Raw genomic sequence first — 13,394 nt, 5'->3', positions numbered from 1 at the left:
GTCTCCCGGCTGGGTGTGGTGGTCCACACCTGTAATCCCAGCACTTTGGGAGTCCAAGGTGGGTGGATCACGAGGTCAGGAGTTCGAGACCAGCCTGACCAACATGGTGAAACCCCATCTCTACTAAAAATACAAAAATTAGCTGGGTGTGGTGGTGCACGCCTGTAATCCCAGCTACTCAGGAGGCTGAGGCAGGAGAATAGCTTGAACCCAGGAGGCGGAGGTTGCAGTGAGGAGAGATCGCATCACTGTGCTCCAGCTTGGGCGACAGTGAGATTCCGTCTCAAAAAAAATTTTAAAAAGTCTCCCAGCAAAGAAAAGCTCAGGACCTGATGGCTTCACTGCTTGAGTTCCATCAAACATTTAAAAAAGGGCTAATACCAATCCTACTAAAACTATTCTGAAAAATAGAAGAGGAGAAAATACTTTCAAACTCATTCTATGAGACCAGTATTACCCTGATTAAAAAAAAAAACAGACAAGACATATGAAGAAAAAAGAAAACTATAGGCCAATATCCCTGATGAACATTGATGCAAAAATCCTCAACAAAGTACCAGCAAACTGAATTAAACAACACATTAAAAAGATCATTCGTTGTGACCAACTGGTATTTACCCCAGGTATGTAAAGATAGTTCAATATATGCAAATCAATCAATGTGATAAATCATATCCTCGGACTGAAGGACAAAAACCTTCCGTTGATATTGTAAAAGTATTTGATGACATTTAACATCTCCTGATGATAAAAATCCTCAAAAAAACAGGCATACAAGGAACATATCTAAATACAATAAAAGCTATATATGACAGCTCCACAGTTAATATCCTATGGAATGAGGAAAAACTGAAAGCCTTTCCTCTAAGATCTAGAACACAACAAGGATGCCCACTTTCACCACTGTTATTCAACATAGTACTGGAATTCTTGGCTAAAGCAATCAGACAATAAAAAGGAATAAAGGGCATCCAAACTGGAAAGGAAGAAGTCAAATTAACTCTGTGTGCAGATGATATGATCTTATATTTGGAAAAATCTGAAGACTCCACCAAAAAAACTATTCGAATTGATAAATAGTAAATTCAGTAAAATTCAGAAAAATTGCAGGATACAAAAATCAACAGCATTTCTATATACTAACAGTGAACAATATGAAAAAAAAAATCAAGAAAGTAGTCCCATTTACAATAGCTACAAATAAAATAAAATACATAGGAATTAACCCAAGAAGTGAAAGATCTCTACAATGAAAACTATAAAACACTGATGCAAGGAACTGAAAAAAACACCAAAAAATAGAAAGATATTCCATGTTCATGGAATGGAAGAATCAACATTGTCAAAATATCCAGAATATCCAAATTAATCTACAAATTTAATGCAATCCTTATAAAAATATCAATGACATTCTTCTCAAAAATAGAAAGAAAAAAAAAAAAGGCCAGGCACGGTGGCTCATGCCTGATATCCCAGCATTTTGGGAGGCCAAGGCGGGCAGATCATGAGGTCAGGAGATCGAGACCATCCTGCCTAACATGGTGAAACTCCGTCTCTACTAAAAATAAAAAACAAAATTAGCCAGGCGTGGTGGTGGGCGCCTGTAGTTCCAGTTACTCTGGAGGCTGAGGCAGGAGAATGGCTTGAACCCGGAAGACGAAGCTTGCAGTGAACCGAGACTGCACCACTGCACTCGAGCCTCGATGACACAGCAAGACTCTGTCTCAGAAACAAACAAACAAACAAAAAAAGCCTAAAATTTATATAGAATCATAAAAGATCTAGGACAGCCAAACCCATTCTGAATTTAAAAAAAAAAAAAAAAAAGCATACTAGCATAAAAACAGAACAGAGAACTCAGAAATAAATCCATATACCTACCAGAACACATTTTTGACAAAGATGCAAGGAATATACACTGAGGAAATGCCAATTTCTTCAATAAATAGTACTGGGAGAACTGGATTTCCATAGGCAAAAGAATGAAACTAGAACCATATCTCTCACCATATATAAGAATCAAATCAAAATGGATTAAAGACTTCAATTAAAACCTCAAACTATGAAACTACTAAAAGAAAGCATGGGGGAAATTATCCAGAACGTTAGTCTAAGCAAAGGTTTTTTTGAGTAATATCCCACAAGCAAAGGAAACCAAAGCAAAAATAAACAAATAGAATCATATCAAGTTAAAAAACACCTGCACAGCAAAGGAAACAATCAACAAAGTGAAGGGACAACCAACAGAATAGGAGAAAATATATGAAAACTATCCATCTGACAAGAAATTAATAAACAGAATATATAAGGAGCTCAAGCAACTCGCTAGCAAAAAAATCTAATAATACAATAAAAAAATGGGCAAAAGGTCTGAATAGACAACTTCTCAAAAGAAGATATACAAACGTTAAACAGGTATATGAAAAAGTGCTCAACATCACTGAGCATCAGAGAAATACAAATCAAAACTACAATGAGATATCATCTCACCCCAGTTAAAATCACTTTTTTCCAAAAGAAAGGCAATAGCAAATGCTGACAAAGACATAGAGAAAAGGGACCCTTTGTACAGTGTTGGTGGGAATGTAAGTTAGTATAACCACTATGGAGAACAGTATGGAAGTTCCTCAAAAAACTAAAAATAGACCTATCATATGAGCCAGCAGTCCCACTGCAAAAGGAAAGAAATCACTATTTCAAAAAGATACCTGCATTCCTATGTTTATCACACAACTTTTCCACAATAGCAAATATATGAAAAAAAACCTAAGTGTCCATCAACGGAGATGGAGGGCTACCTAAAGAAAATACACACACACACACACATACACACACACACACATATATATACACACATACTATGAAACACTACTCGGCCATAATAAAGAATGAAATCATGTCTTTTGCAACAATATGAATGGAACCAGAGGCCATGATCCTAAGTGAAACAACTCAGAAAGAGAAAGTCAAATATCGCATGTTCTCACTTACAAGTGGGAGTTAAACAATGGGTACATATGGACATACAGAGTGAGATAATAGACTCTGAAGATTACAAAAGATGGGTGGGAGGAAGGTGAGGGTTGCTAAATCACCTATTTGGTACAGTGTTCACTATTCAGGTGATGGGTACACTAAAAGCCCACACTTCACCATTAGATAATATATGCATGTAAGACATCTGCTCTTCTATCCCATAAATATATACAAATTTTTAAAATTTTACAAATAAACAAATAGATAAAGTGCCTGGCAAATAGTAGGTGGCCAATAAATGTCAGATTTTTTTTATAAATATTTAATTATCAATTTTTACTTGAATAAAAGAAAAAGATACCCTTACTATCCTATGTATGAAGATTTTAGAAAAATTATTTCAGTCTAAGTTGATGACGATGTCGTAATATTATTACCTGAAACTCTAGAAAAAAATCTGAAAACTTTAGGAAAATCTGACTTTAACAAAATCATTCCCTCCAAAAATGCTGCTTTTCTTATTAGTTAACCACAGGACCCATCATTATCTGTAGTTTGCAGTTAGCCTACTGTAGGAGCTTGAGTATTGGCCCTCTGCAATTTCTCAGTTAGTTGAAATCACCTGTGTGAACATCAGATAAATCTGTGGACATTTCTGTCTATTCATTTATTTTCATTTCATTTCTATGTATGTATAAATGTATGTTTCTATGTTAAATTGATACAACACTGCTTTTAAACTTTTGTTAAAGTATATTATTTTCTGAAATATCTTGAAAGTAGTTTGTAATGACTATCTAATAGCCTACTATAGGGATATACAGAAAGAGCACTTAAAAATTAGCAAAGTTGGTCAGGCATGGTGGCTCACGCCTGTAATCCTAGCACTTTGGGAGGCCAAGGTGGAAGGATCACAAGATTAGAAGATCGAGACCATCCTGACTAACACGGTGAAACACCGTCTCTACTAAAAATACAAAAAATTAGCCAGGCGTGGTGGCAGGTGCCCGTAGTCCCAGCTACTTGGGAGGCTGAGGCAAGAGGATGGCGTGAACCTGGGAGGTAGAGCTTAAAGTGAGCCGAGATCATGCCACTGCATTCCAGCCTGGGCGACAGAGCAAGACTCATGTCTCAAAAAAGAAAAAAAAAAAGTAAAGTTTACTTTTTGAGATTCTGATCCTATATATGCTATATATATTATAAAGGTTTTTACCAGGTGTCATTTCTCTTTTAATTTTTATGGTGTTTTATTTTTTGTAAATTCAGATACATAATAAAATGCTTTCCTTTTCAGTACTTGTTATTTCTGTCATTTTTAGAAAAGCCTAGTCCATATCAACCGTATACAAAATACTTGCCAACATTTTCTCTATGTCTTTGTCAGCATTTGCTATTTGCCTTTCTTTTGGAAAAAAGTGATTTTAACTGGGGTGAGATGATATCTCATTGTAGTTTTGATTTGTATTTCTCTGATGCTCAGTGATGTTGAGCACTTTTTCATATACCTGTTTAACGTTTGTATATCTTCTTTTGAGAAGTTGTCTATTCAGACCTTTTGCCCATTTTTTTATTGTATTATTAGATTTTTTTGCTAGCGAGTTGCTTGAGCTCCTTATATATTCTGTTTATTAATTTCCTGTCAGATGGATAGTTTTCATATATTTTCTCCTATTCCTCTACTACATTTATGGTTTCATTTTGAAATACCAAGTTTCTAAACTATGTAGAATTCTGATAAAAGGTATAAGAGAGGATTAAAAATACTTTTAAACAAATGGTTTAATAATTATTGGAATGTTCTACTGAATACTCCATGTTTTGCCAACTAATCTGAAACACCACATTAATCATTAAATTCTTATATGCTTGATTCTATTTTTGGTCTATTCATTTCATTTTATTCTGGCCCCAATACACTGTTCAACTAAAATTATTGCAGTTTTAAACTGAGTATCTGCAGGAGCAGGCATCTTCTTCCCAGAGTGTCTTTCAAACATTCTTCCACATTTACATTTCCAGATGCTTTCCAAAAAAAACCCCAAACATGTTTAATAATATGCTTATGAAATAAAGAAACAACAAAGTAGAATCTCTTATTACAGAGGAGATTTCCAACTTCTACCACAATATATGCACAAGCATTCAACAGATTTTTTGGGGTGGAAAGAGTCAAAAACTCACAAACTGGGGTGCAGTGGCATGATCTTAGTTCACTGAAGCCCCAGTCTCCTGGACTCAAGTGGTCCTCCCACCTTGGCCTCCCAAAGTAAATAGATTTGTTTCAAACTTACTGCAGTTGCCACTCTATTTCCTGATAGGGGTCGTATCCCAGAAGGAGGCCTTCCTGTTAATCCAACTCCACCTCTTGAAACAGGGCGAGCTGCTGAAGATTTGTGATTGCTGGCCATTGTTTCTTTACTTTAATCACTGTTTGGAAGCAATAAACAGTTCAATCCTTTGATGTCTTCTCTAGCAAGACAATAATAACCCATCATACACTTACATTTAATTCACAATTGTTCTTGCAAGCTGCCATTCTGTGTACCACTACAAGGTTAACTTTGTTCAAATTTGACATCATGCTCCATTTAGAACTATGAGATTGTTTCTTGCAACATTCCTTCCTCATCTTCCTATTATCTTACCAAAATGCAAGCCTCTGTAGTTATCTATTTCTTTAGTATTCTCATCCTATACTCTGGCAAGTTTTCTCTCCTGTCACAGCCAACATCTTTCTTTGCTCTTAATCTTTTCTCTGCATTTTCTGGTCCACAATTAACTCTCTTATATTCTGAATCTTGTTACAAATACTTTCTATTTTCTTAACTTTAACAGAATCTTGGCTTCCACTGAGAGTAACACTTTCAGTAGTCCATGTGTTTTAGCTTCCTGTCCTCTTTTAAACAAAGGAGGTGGCACTTTTCTTGCTCCCCAATGTCACTTTCAAAATATTCTTCCACACCTTTAAAAAAATAAACAAGAGGCCAGGCGCAGTGGCTCACGCCTGTAATCCCAGCACTTTGGCAGGCCGAGGAAGGTGGATCACGAGGTCAAGAGATCAAGACCATGCTGGCTAACACAGTGAGACCCTGTCTCTACTAAAAATACAAAAAATTAGCTGGGCGTGGTGGCGGGCGCCTGTAGTCCCAGCTACTCGGGAGGCTGAGGCAGGAGAATGGTGTGAACGCAGAAGATGGAGTTTGCAGTGAGCTGAGATTGCACTACTGCACTCCAGCCTGGGTGACAGAGTGAGACTCCATCCCTGAAATAAAATAAAACAAAATAAAATAAAATAAAAATAAACAAGATTCACTTCCTCTGAGGATCCGGGAATGCAACAATATTGCCTTGATCTTTCCTGGTTGCTGGTAATTAGTGACTTCCTAATCTCTCCTCTATCTTTACTAAAGTCTTTTGTACCTAGTTCACAGCTTCTCTATTCTAATCTCACCATCATCCTGGATGACTTCCATTTGGATACTAGATCCAACACCTAACATTCCAGCTTCACAGTTCCCTTACCTCAACTTTAGCAATGATCTTAACTCCATTTCCGTCATTCATAGCCACGGCAATACATGGAGCTTGTCATCATCTGGAATTGCTTCATCTCAAACATCTTAATTGAAATACTCTATTCTTGGGTCTTCTCTCCTTCTACCCTTTTCTCATCTTCATTCCTGCTACACCTGCCTTTAAACCATTTCCTTAATTCACTCATTTTCTCCCAGTTTATCAGCCCTCTCCTTTATTCATCAGAATATAATATTATTTAAAATTGTCTCCTAATTTAGAGTAGTAGTTTTCAAATTGTTAGTCACATCCATTAGTGAGTTCTGAAAACAATTTTGCAGGTTATGACCAAGATACTAAAATGTGAAATAAAATTTAAACAAAAAGAGTTCACTGAACATACAAAGGGTAAACATTGTTTCAGTAAATTTTTGTTTCAGCTATATTTACATAAATTTACACATATGTGTTTACTAGGCTACAATATAAAAATGTATGTCCTATTGTAAGTCATATAAAATAGTTATGAAGATACTTATTTAGAGAGAGAATATGGAGAAAAAGAGAATAGTATCCAAGATTGTCCTGAGGAATATCAATACATACAGATCACACAGAAGAGGAAAATCTAGTATGAGAGAATGAAAATTAAGGCCCAGAAAGCAAAGAAAAAAACCAGGAGTGTATGTCAGAGATGCCAAGAGAAGGCAGGAACAAGCCATGCCATTTACAGTTGGAAATTCAAGTAAGATGAAAACTGAAATATCCAATGGAGTCCCCATCCAAGAAGTCACTAATGATACCCTGACAAGGGTGGTTAAGAACTCTCCCCCTTCTCTCATTAAATTAGTGTCTCATGAGCACCATCAACTAATTTGTATCCTGGAACTCTTCTCCACCCATCTAGCAAAATCAGAAACCCTTCTCCACATCCAACCTGAAGTGCTAAACATTGCTGGTGGAAATCATACAACTGCACAGACTGGGGTACTGCAAAGTGATAGTCACAAACCTTAGTTGGACCCTCATTTCAGAAAGTATTTAGCCTTGTTAAGATACCTCTCTACTTGATAATTCTCATCCTTAACTACTTTTCGATCTCTGTTCCTGCCACTCTTAGCAGATGACTCATTTAAGAAAATTACAACTTGAACTCCATCACCTTTGGGGCACATAAACTTCTCTACATCCATTCTGCCCTCCTATCTCAACAGCCATTCCTTCTCTCATTCAAGATCAATCTCTACTCTGATTTACCCTTGATCCCATCTTCTTTGTGGCATTACACTCACTGCTACCAATATCTTTAAACTTTCACCTTTCCTTCAGTCTGTTACCATGTTCAATTCTTTTCTACCTTCAAAGACTTATTTCTTGACCCTGCAACCACCTCTATCTAACTGTCCCATATATCCTTCCCTTATGCAGCCAAATTCTTATGAATAGCTTATATCCAGCTGGGCGCAGAGGCTCACGCCTGTAATCCTAGCTCTTTGGGAAGCTGAGGCTGGCGGATCATGAAGTCAGGAGATCGAGACCATCCTGGCTAACACGGTGAAACACCATCTCTACTAAAAAATACAAAAAGTTAGCCGGGTATGGTGGCAAGCACCTGTAGTCCCAGCTAATCGGGAGTCTGAGGCAGGAGAATGGCGTGAACCTGGGAGGCGGAGCTTGCAGTGAGCCAAGATGGAGCCACTGCACTCCAGCCTGGGCAACAGAGCGAGACTCCGTCTCAAAAAAAAAAAAAAAAAAGAATAGCTTATATCCACTATTTTCTACTGCTTCGTTTCCCACTATCTCCTGGATTGCTACTGTTTGATTCAAATGACCATTGCCAATACTGCCAGTGATGTAAATGTCATCCTACTTTACTGGTGTCCACATTTATATGAAACATCTCCATGACACTTATCTCTCTTCTGGTTCTTCTTTCTGTCTCCTTGAGACAGAAATGCTTATATAGAGCATTTTCTAAGATACCATCCACCATCTTTTTCTTTTCTCTCTCTAAACTCTCCTTGGCCCACTTATCCACACTGAGGGTTTTAACAATTAATAACTGATTCCACACAATTTCATATGTTCAGCCCTTATTTTAGCACTCAGCCTGTGGTGTTTATATCCAAATAATAACATCTCCACTTAGACATCTAAATATTTCAAAATAAACATATATAATCCAAACTCATTATCAGCTCCGCAAAATTTGTCCTTCCTCTTGGTATCACCTCCTAGTCACAGAAGTCAGAAACTTAGTCCCTGATATCTCCCTCTCCCTCACTTCCCATGGCTGATCACATAGTTCTACTGAGTTTGTTTTGTTTAGTTCTACTGATTTTGTTAATAAGTGTTTAACAGGTACTTTACTCTCTATTCCTACAGCACTGGCCAATTCAGGGCATCACTGACTCAAGTGGACTATTATACCAGCCTCTTAAGTGGTCCCCTTGCCTAACACACACATTTTGCCTGTTACTTTCTCAGGGAATCCTTCCATGACCAGTCCATAACTGGTCTTGGAATCTTCGTCTTCTTCAATTTCAGTGTATAGACCTGTTCTATGTGCTACCATGCATCCTGTGTATTTCTTTATTCCAGAAGCTATCACACCACTTGAAATGATCTGCTTAAGTATTTCTTGCCCTTTATGGCAAGAGCTGAATCTTAATCATCTTCATATCCCCAACATCTGTCTCAGTGACAAGCAAAAACTTTGTTCTCTTTTGTACCTTTTAAATTTCCTCCTACATAAAGGTATTGCCAATTACAAAAATTTACTAAATTGTTAAAAAGCAAACAAAGCGTGTGTTGGACTAAAATGATTTCTCTGTTTCTATACTGTATGTCCAGTACTACTTTTCTGACTTCTCTTAGCATTATTCACAATCAGTCCTTGGATTGCTTCTATCCTTTCTACAGTCATGCATCTTTGTAACTCCAACTACGTGCATGGCTCACTAACCAATGTCTACAGTTCTGCCCTTTCAACTGGGCACCAATTTTGAGTTTTCAATTGTTTATCTGAAATTTCCATTCAGATCTCTCATTTGAATATGTTCACACCAATCTTCCTGACCCCACTAGCTCCCTGATTCTAATTCCTTGCCATTTTGAACTCTATGTAGAAAGCAAAAGAATTTCAAATGGAAAAAGTAATTTCATGAAATGACTGTTTGAAAAGGAAGACAGGGTGTATGATCAAAATGGTTTTTCCACAAGAAAACGAGTACAATAAACATCTCTTTCCAGTAGAAAAGATATTACTCTAGGTTTCCTGCTAACTTTGAGAAAATGTACAACATACAGAAATTTCACCCAATTTTCTTTTCCACCGCTTTACTGTCGCGAAGAAAAAAAAAGCTTACCATTATATTATTACCACTGGGATTAAGAGGGGGACATTAGCAACAAATATACCACTAACTCCGGGGTTATTCAATCAAAGAGTCACACAATTTCCAGTTATTCACACAATCAGAGAGGCAGCCTGGCCTCTGGATCCAGAAAAATTAGCGATACAAACTAGTGCTGACAAAGTTAGCAGCTGCATAATCTTGCCACCTTACTTAACCCCTCAGGATTTCATCTTCTGTAAAACAGAAGGGTGACAAGCTCTACCTTGCAGAGCTGTTGTGAAGATAAGTATTAAATTTAAAACATCTGGCTTCTAATTATTATTGTCATTATCCTCCCTAAGTCAACCGTTCTCACACGTGAAAAAGTGGAAAGTTGCTAACTGCCCGCACTGTGATCAACAGACAGAAATAAATCCCTTGCACTGTAACAGGTAGAAATCTATTTCTTTTTTTTTTTTTTTTTTTTTTGAGACGGAGTCTTGCTCTGCCGCCCAGGCTGGAGTGCAGTGGCCGGCTCTCAGCTCACTGCAAGCTCCGCCTCCCGGGTTCACGCCATTCTCCTGTCTCAGCCTCCCGAGTAGCTGGGACTACAGGCGCCCGCCTCGTCGCCCGGCTAGTTTTTTTTTTGTATTTTTTAGTAGAGACGGGGTTTCACCGTGTTAGCCAGGATGGTCTCGATCTCCTGACCTCGTGATCCGCCCGTCTCGGCCTCCCAAAGTGCTGGGATTACAGGCTTGAGCCACCGCGCCCGGCCAGAAATCTATTTCTTTGACTAAAATCCTTTAGCCCATCGTGGTCCTTCCCTCCGCTCTGTGCTTGGCGGGTCTCCTGCAGGGAGCGGGGTCGTGGGGGGTGGGGGGGGATCGGGCTGTTGGAGGAGGTCTGTTCTCAACCTTCACCCGACTAGAATTGGTACATGCCTGGCCCGATGGTAACAGCTAGGACCCAGAGTTAGAATTTGTTTTGTTTGGAGCGTATCAGCATCTCCAAGGCAAGAGAATAGACGTGGGAGGGAGGGAGGAAGAGATGGGACCCGGGGTTTCTCACCTCCGCCGGCGCGGAAGGGGGGCGCTCGCCCGACTCGCGTGTGCCCTAACTTCTTTCTGAGGCCCACGCGCAGTTTTCCTCGGGTCTCAGGCCTACCCACTAGCGGCCGTGCCCCGCGGCGTCTCCCGGCAACGGGGGCGGGATAGCGGAGGCTCCTCATCCTGCGTGACCAATCCTCCACCTCAGCCGCTGGTTACACGCGGAGCTCTCGCGAGAATGGAAGACTGATGTTTGTTTCTTCACCACTCTTCAGAGATTTTTGGAAGAAGTGGAAAAGAGCCAGGCGGCCTGAAAACGTTTTATGTGAACGTTTGGTTTTCTTGATAATAAGAGCAACCTCTGTGTGCCTTACCTGAAGTAACTCTAGCGAGTTTTGCTATGTCCCTCTGTAACCTCACGTCGGCTAACGTGTAACAGGTTACATTTGAAGTTATTACGTGGTAGGCAGCACTGTGCAATTTTCTAAATTCCTAATTAGTGGTAGTTTTCCTCCCTATTAGGACTGCATAGCGTACACAATGCATCATGACATATGGATGCGATTCTGGTACCAACTGTTCTGTTCCTCATTTCACCAGAAGCTTTGCGTCTTTAAGCTTCCTTTCATTAGAATTTGGATCCAAGTTTGTGGGGAAGACTGTGAATTCAATGGAAAGTGTCTTTTTTTTTCTTTTTAATTTAAGAACTACTTCATCTCAAATCCCACTTCTCTAATAAAATAACTTTTACTGTATGTTTCCTTCCGGTCTTCATAGATAGAGCTTAAATGTGATTGCATATGTATTGGGATTTTCACATTATTTTACACATTATTTCCAACTTGCCTGCCCTCAACGAGTTAAAAATCACTACAAAATGAGATTATATCATGTGGCTGAATTCCCCCTTAGTCTGTGAAACATTTTCATGTCATTATCTCATTAGAGCCCACCCTATTTGCAGTGGCCATTTGTCATCCTTTTGGCAGAGTTTCTCCCTTACCTTGCCCCCAGACACCCTTACAGGAACTTGAAGTGACAGATACTGGCTTTCCTAGTCTTCCTTATTACTGGGACATGAGTATTATTGCTTGCTAGACTCTCCAATCTAATTTGGTGGACCCAACTCAAACTTGAATGACAACCAGAAGCAGGACTTCAGAGTCTGTTGAAGTAAGGGTGACAGCCACGGTAACTACATCGTTTTCGAGACTGCAAAGTTCTATCACCAGCAACCAGTGTCCAGCATCAGTGTGTTGGTGCAGGCTGCAGTGTTGGTACCCAGAGGCTTTATTGGGAGGAGAACCTCTAGCTTGTTTCTTCAGCTTCTGGAAGAGTCTGTGAGCTGCTTGATGTCCTTTAATAAATTCATTTTCAGCTTTTATATCATTTATAGATGATTTCTGTTTCTTGCACTTAAGGACCCTGACAGATATTAACAGTTGAAATTGGCAGAACAGATACTATTATCCAAGTTTTAAAGAGATTAAATAATACACTTAAGCTCATTTGGGCAATAAGTATTGATCCCTGTCCCCATATCTTTTTCATGACGAAAAAGGAATAGAGAATAGGAATACATATCACTTATTCGCTCACTTCTGAGCTTCCTGAGAGTAGGCACCATATCTTATTTGACTTTGGATCATTATGTATTAGGTTCTGTTGCTTTTAAGGTTATATCAAATTATAATTAGGTTATATCAAGTCATAATTTGGTTAGTATTCAGGTTATGTCAAATTGTAAGTTTATTGTAAGACTACTTGTGTATCAAGTTCCTTTCTGTCTCTAGTCCTTTTCACTGCAATTCTCTCTTCCTGGAATCTTTGTCCCTCTGCTTTTCACTGTCCAAAGTCCTGTTCATCATTCAAGTCTTAACTCAAATGTCTTTTATTAGAGAGGTCTTCTTCTCTGACAGTCCATACTAGATTAGTGCTCCAACTCCTTCTGGTCTCCCACCTCATTATATGTCCTCAGTGCACCCTGTACTATTCCTGTTAGAAGGTAAACTTTGGCACATTAAAATTTTAAAGAGCTTGTTTGAACAGACAGCAATTCATGAATTGGGCAGCTCCAAATCATAAGTGGTTTGGGGCTCCTCCAGAGGTAATTGAGAGCTTTCAGAGAGTAAATACAGAGCATAGCAAAGAAATTATTTGATTGGTTAAAGTTTGAGCAGTTGCCTTATTTGGACTGTTCTTGTGGCAAGTTCAAGACAATATAACTGATGACTAGTTGGCCACTTGTAATTCCATTTTAAGTTTCAGTTTCCTTATGTAGGAACTCAGTGCATTAAAGCAACCAGTCTAATGACCTCCAATTTAATTATTTTAATACTACGTATCACTCATTATAACTTGCAGTTATATATTTATTTTTGTTGTCAAAGATAACAAACCCTGACAGGACACATTTTTATCCATAATTTACTACTGCAATAGGGAAAATAGTCCAATGTGAAAGGAATTCAACCTTGATTTGTACAGCAGTGATTGGATGTTTTAAAGGGAGAATGACAGA

At 38.6% G+C, this 13,394-nt stretch overlaps 1 protein-coding gene across 4 annotated transcripts in view; it reads right to left on the bottom strand.

The window, feature by feature from the left end:
• Positions 1 to 11,062, bottom strand: part of IFT74 (intraflagellar transport 74) — a 123,799-nt gene extending 112,737 nt beyond the window's left edge. The window contains exons 1-2 of one of the 4 annotated variants that reach the window (XM_033237511.1): positions 10,896 to 11,062; positions 5,268 to 5,403 (exon numbers count right to left, since the gene is read on the bottom strand). In XM_033237511.1, the coding sequence (XP_033093402.1) occupies positions 5,268 to 5,384 (117 nt within the window). In that variant the 5' untranslated portion in view covers positions 5,385 to 5,403; positions 10,896 to 11,062. Of the gene's footprint in view, positions 1 to 5,267; positions 5,404 to 5,479; positions 5,918 to 5,938; positions 5,960 to 10,895 lie in introns of those variants that run through there. The other 3 variants (XM_033237513.1, XM_033237512.1, XM_033237514.1) reach the window with 3 other exon arrangements.
• Between the last annotated feature and the right edge of the window lie 2,332 nt (positions 11,063 to 13,394).

This window comes from Trachypithecus francoisi, unplaced genomic scaffold (assembly GCF_009764315.1).
Source record: "Trachypithecus francoisi isolate TF-2019V2 unplaced genomic scaffold, Tfra_2.0 Lachesis_group16, whole genome shotgun sequence".
In the NCBI taxonomy this organism is placed as follows: domain Eukaryota; kingdom Metazoa; phylum Chordata; class Mammalia; order Primates; family Cercopithecidae; genus Trachypithecus; species Trachypithecus francoisi.
The sequence above is the reverse complement of the archived record's forward strand: the minus strand, read 5'-3'. Positions and strand labels throughout refer to the sequence as shown.